The sequence below is a fragment of the Rhinolophus sinicus genome, linkage group LG07 (genome assembly GCF_036562045.2).
Source record: "Rhinolophus sinicus isolate RSC01 linkage group LG07, ASM3656204v1, whole genome shotgun sequence".
In the NCBI taxonomy this organism is placed as follows: Eukaryota; Metazoa; Chordata; class Mammalia; order Chiroptera; family Rhinolophidae; genus Rhinolophus; species Rhinolophus sinicus.
Window position 1 is genome coordinate 123,126,405 of NC_133757.1, and position 18,605 is coordinate 123,145,009.

At 42.9% G+C, this 18,605-nt stretch overlaps 1 protein-coding gene across 4 annotated transcripts; it reads right to left on the bottom strand.

The window, feature by feature from the left end:
- Positions 1-10,030: 10,030 nt before the first annotated feature.
- SPRY1 (sprouty RTK signaling antagonist 1) lies at positions 10,031-14,937 on the bottom strand. 4 transcript variants are annotated; one of them, XM_019741422.2, is made up of 2 exons: positions 14,806-14,937; positions 10,031-12,212 (listed from the first exon to the last, which is right to left on the bottom strand). In XM_019741422.2, exon 2 carries the CDS (start codon positions 12,155-12,157, stop codon positions 11,198-11,200), a length of 960 nt encoding a protein of 319 aa, XP_019596981.1. In that variant the 5' UTR covers positions 12,158-12,212; positions 14,806-14,937; the 3' UTR covers positions 10,031-11,197. The 4 variants fall into 4 exon arrangements, with proteins under 4 accessions (XP_019596981.1, XP_019596982.1, XP_074194645.1 ...); XM_019741423.2 differs by lacking the exon at positions 14,806-14,937 and adding an exon at positions 13,961-14,783; XM_074338544.1 differs by lacking the exon at positions 14,806-14,937 and adding an exon at positions 13,197-13,835.
- Positions 14,938-18,605: the final 3,668 nt, after the last annotated feature.

Sequence of the window (18,605 nt, forward strand, 5' to 3'; positions counted from 1 at the left end):
GTAAATAACTCTTACTGTCCTTTAGTCTCCCCACATAGTTCAGTCGCTTTTCCACAACTGTCTCTCTTTGTTCAACCTAGTATATAAACACTCAGGCCCAGCCACTTCTTTGGGTCTTCCTTTTCCTGTGAAGCCTCCATGTACATGTAAACATAAAATCTGTATGCTTTTCTCCTGTTAATCTGTTTTGTGTCACCTTAATTCTCAGTCCCAGCCACAGACCATAAGAGGTCAGCGGTGAAGTTTTGCCTCCTTTACATTAAAAATACGCATTAAAAGTAATGAGCAGCTTACACAACTCTGTTACCAAAGAATTTCCGGGAGAGGATATTTTGACATGATTCAATCCAAGAAGGAGGAGTTAAAGCTAGCTACACAAGAATAGGGTTAAAAGAGTAAAGGTTGTCCCTGAGGTCAGGATGTGAAGGTGGGTTTCAGGGATGTAGGGTGAGCCAATTCCCCTGGATAGAAGATTTATCTTGGAGAAAAGCAGGAGAGAAGGGTGAGAGGGCAGGCTGGGAGTCTGGAAGCACAGCCATGAACATCCAGTGCAGGAGCTTTAACATAAATCCTATAGTAAATGTAAAGGGTGACTGTTGGAAAAGACGATAGGGCAAGAGGGAAAGAGACAACTTGGGGCTGCAAAAAGACATACAGTCTGATGAACTGGAAAAGATTAATTTTTAATATGGTTATTTGTTATGCAGTCATGCTGTAGGCCAGGAACATCATATGATAAATGACACAAATGTTTCCAAGTGTAAATCATCATATTCCAACTAGGCAGGCACCAGCAGACACACATTTTCCATTGGGTCAAAAGGACCCACAATTTTATTTGCACACAAAAATACAGTTCTGTGTTTTTTTTCCCTTGAGAAACTGTCCCATAGGTAACATTTGAACAGCCCCATCATGAAATCACCTCTGCTCAGTGCAGCCTGCGGTTGGCTTAGTCATTTGTTGTGCCATAGGAAGGAGGTGACAGTTACTGCCTGGATGGCTTGTGGGGCATAACCTCAGAGGAACTTCCTCACACTCTATAGTAGAAAGGAATAAATGTTTGTTTTGAAAGATAAGCATGGGTAAGTAGGAAAAAATGCTCAAGGGCAAATACTTTTGAAAAAAAAAATGCTTTATGAAAGAATGTTGGGTTTTGTTTTTTTGTTTTTTTTTCAAGAAAGGCAAGTTCAAGCAGACCCACCCCCCTTTTTTTTCCAAGAGTACTGCCTGCTTTTCTTCTTTCCAAATTTTGCCAGATTTTACAATCCATACGAAGTATATTTTCCCTAAGGATTAAGAGACTTCCCCCACTTAAAATTTTTACCTAAGAAATTAAGAGACAATGTGGTACCTAGTTCAGTGCCAAAGGGGAGGGAAAAAATCCCATTATCTACATAGGACGTGACGAAACGTGGACTTTCACACCTGACTTTTTTTTTTTTTTACTAAACTTCTGAAATCCAGCAACGCCAGTTTCCCTTAGATTCAAGTTATTTGGTTGTATAATGATCACCTCTCAAAAAGCATTTCCAAGTCTCCACAAGTATCATATACCACCTATAAAAAGTAGAATGTTTTAACTCCAGTACTGTCGTTTACAAGCATTTCAAACTACCTGAAAAAGAAAATGACCAATTCCAATCCCAAAGTGATTTTGTCCGTCATTTTCTAGAAGCTTCTGCAAGAACTTGAATTTTCCCACATCAGCCTATTGTCCCGGTGTACTCTCTGTTGGAATTGTAACAAACTGCCAGGCTGCAAGTACAGACAAGGTCCACATAATGGAAACAGTACAGGCCTTTTAATGATAGTTTTCATATCTTTTTCTCATTCTGCAGGTTCCCTTTCCTATTACTGGCTGTTTATTTTTGAGTAAGTCATTTCATCTCTCTGGGGGTCAACTTTCTTTAAAATGAAGGAAAGGAAATAGTCTTTAAGGTCCCTCCCAGGTCTGATTTTGAGTGGCTGCAAAGTATCCTATGATCCTAAATCCAATCACCCAGTACACGTACATATTCCCCAACCACCTTCCTTCCTTCCCCCATCATCACCACTGTTTCTGACTCTGACAAATGAAAAAATACAAGGTAAAGGATACTGAAGCTGCCAGCATTGTTTTTAAGATCCTCCAATGGTTTGAAATGTAATGACTGGGGGTAGGGGTCGGGTGCAGAGAGGATGGGGTGGTTCGTTTTTTTAGACAGAACAAAATGGTTGGCTGGCTGAATTTTCTAGTTCTGGAATTTAGTATTTCTAACAACAAAGTTCAGATACGTCATTCACTTTTCTGAGTGGTGCACAGTGAACTCTGTCTGGGGAACTGGGGTGGAAGAAAGAATTAATAATTTAGTTTCTGTTTGATTTTCAAAGCCTTTGATTTTTCTCTGCCTTCTTGCTTCCTGCCTGCCGTTCACTTCATTACTCATTAACTGTTCTGGGAGAGATGTTGTCTAGAGGAAAAAAAGATTCTTAAATCTGCCCAATTAGTAGAATATTCGGTAGGGAAAATGTAGGTCTCTTTATGCATTTCATTTATACAAATGTCCTCTCTGCCTTATATTAATGAGTTGATCCAGGGCTGACTCACCTAGTTTCCTCCTCCCTCATCTTCCTCAACCTATGGTCTCAAATCCATCTCTTCTTTCAGTCTCCACTGTCCCTGTCACATTCACCTTGGCCATTGCATTAACTAACTTTCTAGCTGGTCTCCCTCTTCCACTCCCGTCTATCCTCCGCAGTGCTGCCTGAAGAATCTTTCTGAAACTCTCATCTGTTTATGTCACCCTTCTGTGTATCCTCTGTCTTGTCCGCGACTCTGTATCACCCTCGGGAGAGAGCTCAAACTTTCTGACATAACATTTCTAACACTTTCCATGACGGGCTGCCATCCTTCCCACAGGCACCTTACATTCCAAACATACTAAAGTACTTGCAATGTTCCCATCATGCGCCATCATTCCCACTAACACGCCTTTGTACTTGTCTGAAATGCTTTCCTCTCCCTTGCCTATCTGATGAGTTACTACTCATCTTTCCTGTTTTCTCTGCGAAGCCTTCCCTGACCCTCACAGAGAGATGTGGCTGCCTCCTCCAAGAGTGTTGCCATAGCCTCTCTTAACAACCGATATAATAGCACCAATCACATGGTTATACACTTAGGAATCACCAGTCGAAGACTGGGATCCACAGCACCTAAAACATTGCTGTTGAATGAATGACTAAGTGGTCGACAGAGCCAAGCAATTCCTATTTTCTCAAAGCTACCAATATTGTTGACATTAGAACCAGTATCAAAAGCCCTGCAAAAACAAAAATTCAATTTAGTCATTAATCTCAGCATTTCCCCTTCGTTTGAAGCTTTTAAGAATAATTCTAGCAAGACAACCAACAACAAATGTTCACTGAGCGCCCACTCTACTGTAACAAGCACTGTTCTAGGTACTAGATGGCGAGACGTTGAATTGGTACATTTTAGTGTCGTTTTTATTTTATTTTCCCGAGTTGCATTGTGTTTCTGCTACTAAAAGGGCAAAAGCTAAAAATGGCCAACGGCAGACACAAAGAGGAAATGAAAGGCAATTCCAAGAGCAGGTTCATAAACCACAGAAACCAGTTAGAACTTCACAGACTCTGTAAATAACTCTGTAGACACCAGTGCTTTTCTTTATAAAGGTAGGCCTCTCTGACTTGGAGAAGGAAGCGGATTCCGGGTGGCCAGAAGAAAATGTACTTCCATCAGGGACTCAGATTCGCTCACAGATTCCACTGCAACACGCACGCTCTGTGAGGTAGACACGACTAACCTTGGACCCAGTCCCTTGGCTTTCTGCTTTTTTTTGTACACAAAAGCTTCCCAAAGGCAATGGGGAAAGCAGATGACGGCCTTTTGGCTCTGTGTGGTATTTTGACTGAATTGACTGGTCAATCAATTTTCATGAAGGTATTTTCTTTATTCAATAACAAATTTTGTTAATAGACCATTTGTGCTATTCATGGAGCACATCCCATTGGAAATAAATTCTACTCCACTAATTCATTCCTTATTAATAAATTTTACATTGTAATCAGATCTTAATTCCTTCATTTATAATCCATAAACTTAAAAACAAGTTCAAGTGTCTAAACACATCCTTTCCAAACATAAACACCAGCCTCTAAATTTTCCTCTCCACTTCCACCTCTGGCATTTTAATACCTAAATTAACAGCAGCTCTTCCAACACATGGGTCTGTGTTCTCCTCCTCTTCATCCTTAGCTCCAAAAACACCTCCTTTCTACCTCAGTGACCCATCAGCACAGAGAAACCCGATTTCCTCAGCATTTAAAAATGGCCCACACCTCCTAAGATCTTCACCTAAAGACTCTCCCGTCCTCAGCTTGTCTACCTGTCCTTTTTCCATACTCTCTGTAAACCTGTATCTCATCCTCATTGGGGCTTAATCCAATTCTTCTGGCCAGTCTTTTCAGCAAATACTCAGACTACTGCCTTAAAATTCCTGACCTCTTTCAAATTCAACATGTCTTATTGGCCCCTTGTTCTCTGCCTTAACTGCCCCTCCAACCAGCTGCTGCAAGGAATGTCTAGATAAAATCTGAAAACCATTTAATGGCCTCCCGCACAAACAAAAAATTACCTGTTTAACGCGAACTGAGCTTTCTGCACTGCTCTTCACTTCATCAGCTCTTGTTGACTGTGCAGTAGCATTGCCATATCAAGCCATTCCAGACCTCTGCTCTCAAGACCAACTTCAGTCTCTGACCCATCTTTAGTATCAACAGAGGACCATCCTCTACTTACCCCAATCAGTGCGCTGGTCTACACCTTCCCTGTTCTCCATTGCCGTCCCCTTCCTTCTCGTCTTTTATTCTTCCCTCCGGGGGAAGCAGCTTTCTTGCCAAGGTTAAAGCACCTCTTCGTGCTTTCTGCTATCCCGTCCTCTCACTGCTGGAACTGTGTTGCCTTCAGCCATTTCCTCTGCCCCGACTCTCCTTCCCAACCGCCCTTGTTCTCTTCCTACAAAAAGACTCCGGTTTCTGTTATTCTAAAAATCCTCCTCAGCTGTTGCCTGCCTCTGGTTACTTTCCTATCTCACAAGTTCTAGAATAGTCCAAGCTGTTACCGGCATGTACTTACCACCCACCGGTTTCCCAATCCCATGCAACCTGAATTTTATTTCCATAATTTCACCTAAATAGCACCCACCCAATTTAATTGGGAATCTCCACAGCTTTTGACATTTAATCATTAACTTCCGTCTTAAAAGTCTCCCTTAGATTGTACAACATACCAATCTCTTGGTGCCTATGCTACTTTGACTACCCCTTTTATCTACTGGCCCTATCTCTCCACTACATCCCCTAAATGGAGGTGCGTTCCTCAAGGTTTTGTTCTTAGCCTGCTTTAATTCCATTCTTTCCCGTAGGGATCTATGCTACAGATTCCATCACCCCCATGTGGATGGACGGCAGGCCATCACCCACTTCTCTTAAACTCTAGACTCCTTTCCCAAGGACCTGCTGGCAACTCACCTGCACTCCTAACTTTTCCCAACCCACATACCTCCTAAACAAATTCCACCTATTTTTTTTTTTTCAACAGAACTACCATTTGCCTGTTCACCCAGGTCCAAAAGCTTCATATTATTTTCAACTCTTTCCTCCATCTCACGCCCACATACAAATAACTGCAGTCCTACGGATTTGCCATTTGCCACAGTCCCCTTCTTCCCATTCCTATTATCCTCTAAGCTAGTTCTGACCCTTAATACCTCTGGCTTTCTTTTCCCAAATCTGCCATGTTCATCTCCCGTCATTCCCCTACGCATCCCTATAATCGAATTCAGAGGCTCTAGAGACGGTGGCCTTGCCTTAGAATCAGCTCAGGTGCTTTTAGGACCAAAAAAAGTCAAATCCCCACCCTCAGAGATTCTTCTGACTGACTGGCCTGGGCTGGGTTCTAGGCGCAGGCTTTGTTTATTGTTTTCTATTTTTCTCTCAGGTGATTTTAATGTACAGCTGAAGTTGAGAACCACTGCAAGCCAAACTGGAACTCGGTTTTCCCAAGCACACACCTTGATTTCTTACATCACACTTATTCAGCTAGTTTTCTCTGACTCCCTGCTATGGCACTTACTTCTTTGCGTTGGACTTCCGCTAGTCCATGGTGCTTTAACAAATTTGTTCAACTTTATAACATAAATTAACCTGAAACTCATTCAAATCCCCCGTCAACAACCTCTCCTTGCTTCCCACCATTTACCACATGCACAAATGCAACAAGCATGGTTTTATAAAGTTTTATTTTTTGCAACTAGATCCTGACTTTAGGTAAATAACCTCTCTGAACGTGGCTTTCTCATCTATAAATTAAAGATGGGTTAGTTGACCTCTTAATTTCTTTCTGAAATTATGATTATGATTCAAACTAAAACTATGATTCTTTGATCATTTTATCAAGACAAGCTGTTGGACTACTGGTGAATGATGGAAGCTTCTAGTATAATTTCCAAAATGACCCAGTTCAAAACAGTTCTAGGTTCTCTTATCATTTCTGCAATTAGATTTATTACCATATCTAGTATGATTCGACCAACTTGCAACAGATAATACCAATAATTTTTATCGTACAAAAGAGAACATTTAAGTCTGCTTTTTAATCACCATAATCCAAATGCAATCAGAATAATGGTAAGAAATACCATCACACAAGTTCTTAAATCTAGATGCCAAGTTACTATACCTTTTACAAACTGATTAAATCCATTTGTTCTATAATCACCATATAAACCTGGTCAGAGGAAGCAAACACACTCAAGTTTTAAAATGAAGTTAACTTGACTATTAGCATATGAAAAGTAATCATGCCAATGAAGCCATTTACTACTGATTCCTGAGAGCTAAGTACAAATCACGTACACAGAAAAACACTCTGTTTTCCTCAATTATGGTCAAATGTTAATTAGGAAGGGAAAGCTTGCTGGTAAAGACAAGGGAATGGTAAGGACTACTGTGCAGCGTGGAGGTCCCGGGTTTGCTGCTGAGACATGAGGAAAACCCTGAATGCAGTGAGTCCTGGCCTCCTCTGGTTGCCATGAACAGTTCATCTTCTCAAGCCAGGCCTGTGTTTCGACACCCTCAAAATGAAGACATCGAGCTAAGAAAGCAGTCCCCAAACTGCCAGGTAAAATCACCGAAGAAGTTTTTTAAAGTACAGAATCCTAAGCTCTTCCCCTGGAGATTCTCGATATGGTAGGTCTGAGCTATGACACAGACAACTGAATTTGTAACTTTTTAACTGGTGACCTATTTGTTTTCATACATACTTGAGAAACATGAAGCAAGGTGTACTCTGAATTCTAGGCCTAGCTGTAGAATTCTTCTGCATATAGAATAATGCACATAGTAGGTGTTTGACAAATGTGGCAGTGCGGCTTGGTAAGAATCTGAGGGAATATTAGAAGAATTAACAACTTGTCAATTAAGTACATGGCTATTTTAATTATAGCTAATCAGTGAAATAATGGAAAAAAACAGCCCTCTGTCAGTGGGCCAAAAGGACTTAAGAATTTTGTTTTAAAGATATTTAAAGGCTCCAAACTCTCTCTTGCAATTAAAAAAAAAAATCTTTATGGTGTAGAGTTTAAGATGAGAACTGTCTCAACACTCTTTATCTGTTTGTTTCAGTATTTCAATATTTCAACAGGGATTTTTTTTTTTTTTTTTTTTTTGCTAAAAAGCATGCATAAAAACTGCCATGAAATACAACACTCTAAAAAAAAAAAATTAGGAAAAGGAGACAGTTTCAAAAATTAAGTAATTCTAGAAATGAATCCTCTGAGTTTGAGGATTCCAGTACCAATCTTAGGGTAAAAACATGATTAGTTTTTAACTTATTTCCTTTCACTTTAAAGACCACTGGTTTTTAACTTTTATTTTTCTTAGTCATAACTGGAATGTTCTATGATTTGGATTTTGAAAACCATAAACTAATTATAACAGACTATAATTTGAGGATTCACCTTAGGCCATCCCAGAAAGAAGCATTATCTACATTTCATTTTTCTGCTAGGTTACATTTTATAAACTCTGTTGACAGGAAACTACTCAATTACAGAAATCCGGTATTGGTTTTATTCACAATTAAATTATCTAAAAAAAAAAGAACCTCTTTTGAAACGAAAAAATTGGCAGTCAGAAAATATGCTGCAAAGGAACTCTAAGAAAAACGTTCTTTCTGTCAGGCTGTAGTAGCCGAGGGAGAGGGACAAAATCATGGGATGAAAAGGAAAGGTTGGCCCACCTATCTGGCATGCTCTTCTTCATTTGGCAAAATGAAAAATAAAAGGCAGTGGTCTTGTAAGAAATTCCAGCTTTGCTGATGCTTTCCAAGCCTTAGCACTTCAAAATGACGATCAGTATTAGGTTCAAAAGCCTAGGGACCCATAAGCACTTACGAGGACACACCCTAATATTTTTTCCTTCCAGGTTTAAACCATCACAAAGGAGGAAGTTCTGAATCAAAGAGTTTTTGCTTTACCACCTGACGAGCCTGTAGAAGCCTGACTCTCTAACCCATCACTGCTTCCAAATATGGGCCTGACAGAAGCAGAGCCCGAGCAGCAGACCACCATCTTAATATTGTAATTTTCATGCATTCTGCCTATAGCCAGAAGTTAAACCTCCACAGCACACCTCATTCTCATAAAAGTTATACATTCCTTTCAATAAAAACTACAGCTTCTTAGTCTGGTTATTATAACTACAGACAGCCCTTACACCAACTCCTAATTACACCAAGGGTCTGAATAGTAACAGAACAAAGTTACAGAGTATTTTGAGGGAGTCTGTATTTATACACTTCATTAAGGAGCCAGATCTCAATGAAATACTCAGTATTAAGGGACCAGTGATATCACATGAGTACGAGCGGAAAGAAGTTCACATTTTGAAATACTATAGATTATGAAGTAGCCTCCAAAACACAAATATTCATGTGCTTTCAGAGGATAAACTATTTGATTTTATCAAATGCCACAATGCCAACTAATACGTTTCATGGCTTCATCAAACAGCATTAAAACAAGCTTGTCACTCATGCCTTGTCTGATTAAAACAAAATTAAAGCCTATTTACAAAAAACAAGTACTCCTAAAACTAGGAGCCAAATCATCTAAGAGATACCAACCCAATCAAAGGCTGGGTGAGAGTTCTGAAAGCCTAAATCCTGGGGTCAAATTATGTCAAAATGCTATTCTCAAACACAGATCATTCATTATTCAGGTTCGACATATCACTGTGTCATGGGGAGTTAGTGAAACTGAGTCTGAGGACTCAATGGGATACAAATTGTATCAGACCCAAAGATTCTAGCTATGTGGTGGTTGCAGCAGACTAAAAACTAAAAAAATTACTTTTTTCATATAAAGTTTCAGACACTCAGATTTCTTATTCCACAGGACATGACAAAATATAATTTTCATTAAAGATTTATTAAAAGAAAGGAAAAGGTGGGAACAGGACTGTTTTTAAAATATCTCCTTGATGATGTGAACTATTTCCTTGGTGTCCTCTAACTTCTAGAATGTTTTATTAAAGTGACAGTGCTGAGATACCCAGCACACCTACAGACAGAAGTTCTGCGAATGAAGACTAATTTCTGATTAACCCAAGAAAATGATGATGACCATTTCTTAAAACTTCCAGATAGGTCCCATTCCAAGAGACGACAACATCCACAAAACCTCTTGCTCACCAAATAGCTAAAGTAGGGAGTGACTATATTAATTACAAAAAATTTTCACTTCATACTGATGCACTTGAGAATTTGTTGAAACAGGATTTGGATTACAAACTTTTGATTAATACATTTTCCAGGTTATTGTGTAGTTCAAAATTTGAGCTCACCTGTGTCTAGATTCAGTATGTGAAGGGAAAGAAATAAAATGGGTGTGAATGAAGAAAGAGTCAAAACAAATGACAAACATCACTACCACACTACAGGCTAAGAAATGAAGAAATCAAGAGACAGTTTCGTTAATTAATATATTTTCTGCATTATAGTTAACATACGTACTTTCTTCGTGTCACCTTATTTTCCGTTATGTATTGATATTTTGTTATAGTCAGACATGAGTACATTTCAACAGTCTTTTGTAATAAATATCATAAAATAATAGAGATTCGCATAATAAATATTCTTTACAATAAAAAAGTTTAACAGACTTTTGTCTTAAAAATAGTCAGAATTCAACTTTGTGATTTATACATAAAATATACAAAAAGCACCACAATTTGTGGTTAAGGCATTGAAAACACAGAAAAGATTAGAATTACTCCACTGTTAACTAACCAAGGGGTCAAAAGGACCACCCAGGAGCCAAGATCACTTTAGGCAGCAGAGTTCTGTGACACCTGTAGTCTCATCAGCTATAAATATTAACTTCAGTTATCCAAGTGCCCTCAATGACCAGAGAAATTTGGTGAAAGCATGGGGTGCAGAAGGAAAGCAGCTGAATCCTTCGGAAACACGAAAGCTAGAATAAGGATGAACAAGATACAACCAATATTATCTCCAATGTGAAGATTTACATCGTAAAGCCAATCTAAAATTACACAGGCAAAAAAAAGAAATACCTGGCACCTCTAGAAGATGCGAAAACTGAGGGGACACAACTTTGAGGGGCTGGGCAAGGGCAGTGGTTAAAGGAGAGTTTTTATCTTGTAGCACAAATATATCCCCCATGCTACTTAAGGGGCCAATGCTATGAAGACAGCCCTAACTGGAGAGAGATTTAATACATAGCTTATTTAAGCAATTAAATGGTTGCTTCTTTAAAAACCAACTTCCCTGCTCCCAGAGTACCCCATCAAAATCAGCTCTAAATCACTGTCGCCTGGGCACGTTGCTTGCAGAACCAAAAGGCTACACAAAAACCCCACTGGCTCTCAACACCCTCTCTCCAGGGGAGGGCAGAGGCTCCTGTCCCAAGTGGGGGCCAGGTGCAGTGTCAGTCCACGCTTACTGAAGACCATCCACTGGAGTTAAATCCATGAGTCAAACCTTGGGGACAGGGGAGGAGAAGGTGGGAAACAGGGAGAAACTGTAAAGAAAAAAACACCAGTATGTAATAGCATCTTCCGGAACAGCCACAGCTTGAAAGCTAGAAGTTCAGGAGGTCCGACCCACCTCCCCAAATCATGACGGTTTACCCTGACCCCGGGAGGGGCAGCTCTCCAGCTTACAGTAGACAGTGTTGGAGTTCTTGCATCTGCACCCTGGGCGATGGATCCAGTCATAACACCCCCTGCACAGCTTTAGGCATCCTTTGGCAGGAGGGTAACAGAGCAAGCAAGGTAAAAATACAGACATGGCTCCCATACACAGGTACCTAGAGCAGCAGTGTGACTGGGAGCAGGAGCAAGGATTATCCGAGTAAGAATCCCCTTCATCGTCATTGGAGCAGTGGTAGAAGATGCCCTTGACCAAGCACATGCAGGTTCCGTACTCCACCATGCTCTCAGCAGAGCAAAGGCACTGCCGGTCACAGGCCAGACAGGAAGGCAGGGTCCTGGGAGCGGTGCACTCGCCACATTTGCACTTCCCACACCGTTCACAAATGAACTTGTGCTGTGTCAGGTCCTCTTTCAAGGAACCCTTCAAGTCGTCCACAATCAGCTGCTTGGGCTGGGTCCGGATTGCCCTTTCAGACCGATGGCCAGGGACTGGTCTGGCTGGCGGGGACCTTCCCAACAGCCCCTGCTCGGAAGAGGCACTGCTGTTGCTCCCAGAACTGGCTGCACTTCCAGTGCTGGTGGATCTGCTCAAAATGGGGCCTCGGGCATTAGTCAAGGGGCCTGCGTGTCCCAGGTGGCTCGTAGGTCTATGCTCATAGTTATTATTCACATTGATCGGTATGATTTCATGAGTCCTTTCGTGCTTTTCTTGTCTTGGTGCGGTTCGAGGAGCAGGTCTTTTCACCACTGACGGCCCTTCCGTGTATTCATTGCTGCCTCTGATGGCCTTGATCTGGTCTAAGGACAAAATAGCAGCAGGCTGAATCTCTCTCTCATAGTCTAGCCTCTGCCGACTACCCAGTGCGGGCTGCTGAATCACAACTAACGAACTGCCACTGCCATGTTGATTTGGGGGATCCATGTGTAGTGATCTCGAATTCTGGCAATCAGTGGGGACCTGGCATGCATCTGAAATCCTAAAGGGAAATCAAACATGAAAAAAACAGAGAGAGAAAATAAATGACAGGAAGTACTTTTGGGGGGAAAAACCCTGTCAAGTCACAAATTGCCTAAACCACCTGGTAATGATCTCCTTTATCCGCGGATTAGTGATGCTGGGGTCCTGGACAGAGTTCAATTCCAAGAGAGGCCGGGGACCACATCATAGAAAAAGAATGTAAGCAAGAGACCCCATGCCATAAAAGTTAGAAGTTTCTTCAACTTTTAAAGAAGCAAAATCAAGAAAAAGCAATGCCTTCCTGTTTGTGAATCTAGAGTAATTAAAATGGAGTATGCCCTTGTAGGGAATATTGAGTATAAGCACTGGAGTAGAAATCTCAGCATCACTTCAACAGTGTTTTCCGTAAAGGAAAATACCCACTTAAAAAAAAAAAATGGCTTTGGTGCTGTTGCTTTTTTATTTGTTTGCTGTTACAAGCATTAGATTACTGAGGAAATTAGTCAAGGTATACCTCATGCATTAAAAAAGGCAATCAAGGAGATCCCAAACTAAAATGGATTCTCAAAATAAGAAGTCATTTTCTGTAGCCACCAGGATTTTAAAGCGAGCTCATTATTAATGTACAAGATGCAAAATGAATATGGATGAATACAACAGTTCTTGTTTTATAGCCACTAATGTGCACACACACAACTCAAGGTACAGTTCTGTTCATGTGAGAATATTCACATTTGAAATCATAAAGGATTTTTTAAAGTTTAAATAAGAGCTCGCTCACATAATGAGATAGATAACTTGCATGCACAAGTAAGCGTTCGGCCTTTAAAGCAGTAAAGGGAAAATTCCAGCCATTTTAATGATCTGCATTTCCTCTCATTTAAAAATCTGTATTTACATGACAGATCTTCATTCTCAAAAGCACTGCCAACTCTGAATCAATGTGCTTCCTGTAACAGGCACGGCAACATCCTGATAAAAATAAGCATTTGTGTTTCCTTACCAATAGTAAATTGCTTCTCATTTATAATGTACTCTTCATAAAACAAACTACCAAACATAAAAAGGTTTCCGTTTTCAGTCAGTGGTAAGCTAGAATATTTTTCACACAAATTCCTTCCAAAGTCTACAGATTGATCCAATTCAAGAAGGAAAAGAAAAATGCCCCTTCTCCACTACCACCTTGATCCAAAAAACACCAGCTTAAGGAACAAAGCACAGAGAAGAAGTCCATTTCATCTAATGACTAAAGGAAGTGTCCCCAGACTGTCTTCTGTGTTAACTTCTTGCAGTTCCCTCCCTCCTCCTCCCAAACTTCTGCATTATTCCACCTTCTCAGTACATGAGGACTAACACGTCCACAACCTGCTGGGTTCAGCCCTGGAGCCCTTTAAGGGCTGAAAACCAGCCCATCGTGACTGCACAACAGCAGGGCTCCTCGCGCAGAACTTGTTAAACCAGGGCTTTGAAAGCAGAGTCCGTAAAAGAATCCAGTCGGAGTCCACACACAGGAAAGCGCGGTGGAGATGGATTTGCAGCGCGTAGGAAAAGCCCCAGGCACCACTGTAAGCTGCGTTTTCAATGACAGTGGTCACCCGGTTCCTGCTGGCCGGTAAAGGCGATTACCAGATAAAAAAGAAAACGAGCCACCTCCGGTCCGAAGCAAAGCCCCTTGGCCAGGAGTGACAGTCCCCGATCCAGCCCCACGCGCGCTCACGAGCTCTGGGCCAACGGCTCGCCCCGAGAACACACGCTCGCCGTCGATACCTTTCCGGACCAGCCCCTCACATCCTAAGGGTCGCCGCGGAACCTCCGAAGCCTGCCTGCGTCCCCACCGAGTAGCTCCCAAAATCGGAGGGCCCCCGGAGCACGCCCGCGGCTCGGACGGCTGCACGGCGCCCGTCTGCACCTGGGCGGGCAGCGCTTCCCAACGCCGGGCAGGGGCGCGCGGGGCCGGGGCCGGGGCCGCACCGCAGCGCCGCCACTTCGCCGGGCCCGCGGGGGAGCGCGCCCTCTGCGCTCCGAGCGCCCAGCGCTGAATAAATAGTTGACGGAGAGGAAGGAAAAGGAAAAAGTTATGAATGAAAACAAGTTCTCTCCCCCGCTCCGGCGGGCGGGGGGCGGAGGCTGAGGTGTCCATTACTCCGGAGGGAGGGCTGCCCTTTAAAGGGGCAGTACCTTCCCCGCCGCGCCACCGATCGCCAACCCGCTCCAGGTGGGGCTCGGGGGTGGGGGTTGCAGGCTGGTTCTGCCGGGGGGTGACGGGCCAATTCCAGGGGCTGCCTCCTCGCACGCGCACACACACGAGCGCGCACACACGCGCGCGCACGGCCCTGCCGGTCCCAGTCCGAGGGGGACCCCGCCGCAGAAAGCCCGCCACCCGCACAAGTCAAGGAGCGCCCTGGGCCCTCCGGGAAGCACCCAAAAGCCTCCTCCAATCCACCTTTCGCGTGGAGGGTTCCTCCAAGAGAACAACCCGGGCCACGGCGTCGCCGGTCCAGGAAACTGGGGACGCAGACCCAGCCTGGTTGTCCCCCGCCCTGGCGGGCGGTCGCCCACCGATCGCCGGCCCCGCGCCCGCACCTGCCGCCACCCTCCCCACCCCCACTCACCTAGGCCGCAGCGGTGGCGGGGGACGCAGATCCCGGTGCGGGCCGCGGCAGGCAGGCGCCGCATCAAGCGCGGCGGGGCGGACGAGGGGGCATGGCCCGCGCCGCCGCCGGGCAGGAGCGGTCCCCGCGGCCCCCTTCCGGCCGCGGAGCACACGGCTCCGGCGCAGACCTCTCACAGCTCGCCTCGGCCGCGCGGCTCAGTAGCATCCACCTCTGCGGGCTTCCCCAGCAGCCCCTCCAAGAGCCAGAACAGTCTCCTCCGGGGCTCCCCGAGTCCCCAGGAGCGGCGGCGAGGAGACTGCGAGACGGGCCGCCGATCCGCGCGCTGTGCGCGGACCAGAGGGCTGGCTGCTCGTTGCCGAGGGCTCCTCGCGCTAAAGACGGCGGTGGCGGCCTCCTGACGAGCAAAAATCCACGTCCCGGACGTTCGAGTCTCTGCGGCGCCTGGGACGGGGCTCGAACCGATGTCTGCAGCGGGGCACCCAGCCGCTCAGGCCCGGCGGGGCCCGCGAGCGCACGCCGGCGAGGCAGAGGCCGCCGCTCCGGGGGGGTGGGGGTGGGACTTTTTACCCGCTCTTTTAGGGGGGCGGTGAAGGGAGCGAGGTTTGGGGGACTCTCTGGGGGGAAGAGGCGGGGCGTCGTCCCGGGCTCCGCGCAGGTCAGGCTCTCCCGATCCGCGCGCTGGGCAAGTGGGGGCGCCGCGTCCAGGGCACCGCGGTCCTGGCAGGTCAACTTCTCCGGGCAGGTCTCACTCCCAGTCCTCAGACCCTCCTGTTCCACCGCTGAAGTGCCTGCTACAGACGATTGGAGATTAAAACACATGAATTCCCCTCTTCCCAGGCACTTGCACGCGGGGCGAGCCTCCCGCTGCCATGTGCTGCCTGTTGCTGCTCCCTGTGATTGACAGGCCGGCGCACAGTCGGCGTGTCAGCAGCGAACCAAAGTAACATGCAGTCTTGCACGTTTTTGCCGAAGTGCTTTTGCCCCTTTGGAATGCCTTAGGAGTTCAAACAGCGTTCAAGCAACGCCTCTACGCATTGGAAATCAATACACAGAGACGGGAAATTCAGGTTTTAAACAATTGCTTCGCCAACAATGCCTAAACAAACATGCATTTGGTCCTCACGCCGAGTGCCAGCCCCTCTTCGGCACAAACCACTCTGTTTTCCACATATCCGACCGTTTCAGACTTTAAACTTCTTACCGTTTGGATAAGGGGGGAAATCAAAGGGACCCTGCTTTATCTTTCAGCGATAGCATGTACTTTAAGAGCACTGGCTTTAGCAGTGGGAAGGCTACTGGTAATTTGAAATGCAACCAGTACTCTTGGATCTAAAGCGAGTTCAAAGACATATGCAGTTTCTTGCAAAAACCAACATTTCTCACCTATCCTTTACTAAAACGTCTACGGAAGGAAAGGAAGGAAACGGCTCTTACCTAACGCAAAGTTTGGAAATTGCTTTTCAGGCACATTTACAGCGGCTGTTCCTTATCCGGGGCAGGGAGCTGTGGCTGCTGCTATCACTCTGCAAACCACTGCGTGCCTTACAGAGCAATCCCACTCCAGCTCCGCACAATTTCAGCTCCTAGCCTCCACCTCCACCTCCACTCCAGGACACGCCTCCCGTGATATCATGTGTCAATCACACGGGCTGCCTGAAAACCTGGAACAGGAATTCCCCAACAGTCGTTTCCTCTTTCGTTATATGTGTACCAACTTGGAAATGTTGCCCCGTACACTCGTGTAATAAACATCCTCTAAAAATTTGAGACTGTCTCTAAAAGTCCTGTACATGCCGTTTGTCATAAGAGTACCTTTAAATTTAGTTATCAATCTTTGTTGTCAATCTCAGTAAAAGGAATGGTGGATTCTACCCTTAAAATTGAATTAGAAAATAATTTTGAAGAATAAAAAAGAAAAACTTTGTATGAGAAGTCATCACTTCTGATCAGCTAGACAGAAAACGTATATTGATATAAAAAGATGATAATATTACAATTCCTACTTAAAGCTAAATTCAGATTATGTGAAATCTGAAAGTTCAAAAGGTGGCACTCCTTACTGCAAATGTATATAACAATGTCATAAAGGTGACATTTTCTGCTGTATATTTTATATTTGCTCCATCTTGATTTGTGATCTACCTTTCCTCAAAATCAATCAAATTTTTAAAAACCCAAACTCCTTCAGTTTTGTAATATATTTGTATAATTTTGCAAAAAAAAAGCCCAACCCAATTTTTTTTAAATCAAATAAATGGCAATCGATTTAAGTAGAACTAATTTACCAAGAAGTTTTATAATTCTTACTGGTGTATGATGTGTCACTGGAAAAAAATCATTTTAATCAGTAGGAAACTTGATTTTTTTTCCTTTGAAGCTATTGAATTTTAGATATTTATCAAAATCGTGTACCTAATGCTGCAGATAGGATAACTGAAATTTAAGATTCCACAGAGATTTTTAAAGGGTACCGAAAAGCCAAAAACACATAGTAAGAAAGTGGAAAAGAAATATTTTTTCCAGGTACTATATATCAGGAGTAGCCTAAAATCTTTGGGAAAATAAAGCAAAGAAAACAAAACTCCAGAATTAAAGCATATATAAATTTGAGAATGGAAATTTTTAGTTCAAAGTAATTTTTAAATCTCCTTCTTTACAATAGCAAGTGATTCTGTTGAAACTGCTTCTTCCATGCTAGACTTTCAAATGTTTGAGCACTTAAAATATATTAAAGTTGTGTTTGGAATTACCTCGAAGGAACCTAGGGCATTGCGAAGATCATCAACAAGAAGAAAGCATCACTAGAAAATAACAGAACAAGAATGAAACCAAGAAACTACATAGTCACTATTGTAAATTGTATTAAAAGGCTGTTTAAAAGGATAAAATCAACTTTATTGTATACATTTTCTATTTTTCATAGATCTCATTATATTTTTGAGATGTAATGAACTTTAACCAATGATGGATAGGTTTCTTGATCATTATGAATAAATTTGGAATAGTCAAATTAGAAACAGAATATCACATCAGAGTATCTTATTTGGTTCTTCAAAACTGTCTGCCCTGCTATCACAATTTGGGGATAAGAGGTCAGTTCACCAATATGATAAAACCAGGAGAGGGAGCACTGAACATTCTACTTCCATAAATCCTGCAAAAATATATTTGAAAGAGAACTATTACAAATAAACTTCAACTATTTCAATCACAGGTGTATTAAATTACAATTTCATTAGATTAAGTATTTTTAAATTACAGTAATAAAATCCACAAAATTTTATCTATAACACCATCATCATGAGTCATGTTCTACTTAGAAACCAAATGTTATGCTGCACAAAATTGACCAACCATCCTTTACATAATTTAGCACTAAAATACATCAACATGCTTTTCTCTAAATACTAGATTAGAAATAAATATTTTGTCACCTTGGATCTAGAAGACATTTAGTAAAACCTGCCTTTCCTTTTAATTGCCTGCTACTATAAGGCTTTGTAGAAATTCTAAATTTTTAGCTTAAAATAGATATTGTTCTTTATTTAGTAAGTGGACTACAGTGCACCTTGGCTAGAAATGGATTGCTGGATATGAAATTTTCCTGAAAAGGAAAAACAATGTAAATATCCATGGGAAAAATCTTACAATAATTTTCAGTTTACTATATTAAGATATGTCTGAAAGAATAAAGTGGAATGGAAAGTGAGTCCTAACTTGTTCTTCATTTTCATGTGAAAACAAGATTAGCCACCTCTTCTGCTGATTCGATTTTTCAAAAAAAGAATAAAGTAAAA

Bases quoted from the DNA above. Each gene is read 5' to 3' on its own strand.
- SPRY1 (XM_019741422.2), bottom strand. From the start codon at position 12,157: ATGGATCCCCCAAATCAACATGGCAGTGGCAGTTCGTTAGTTGTGATT.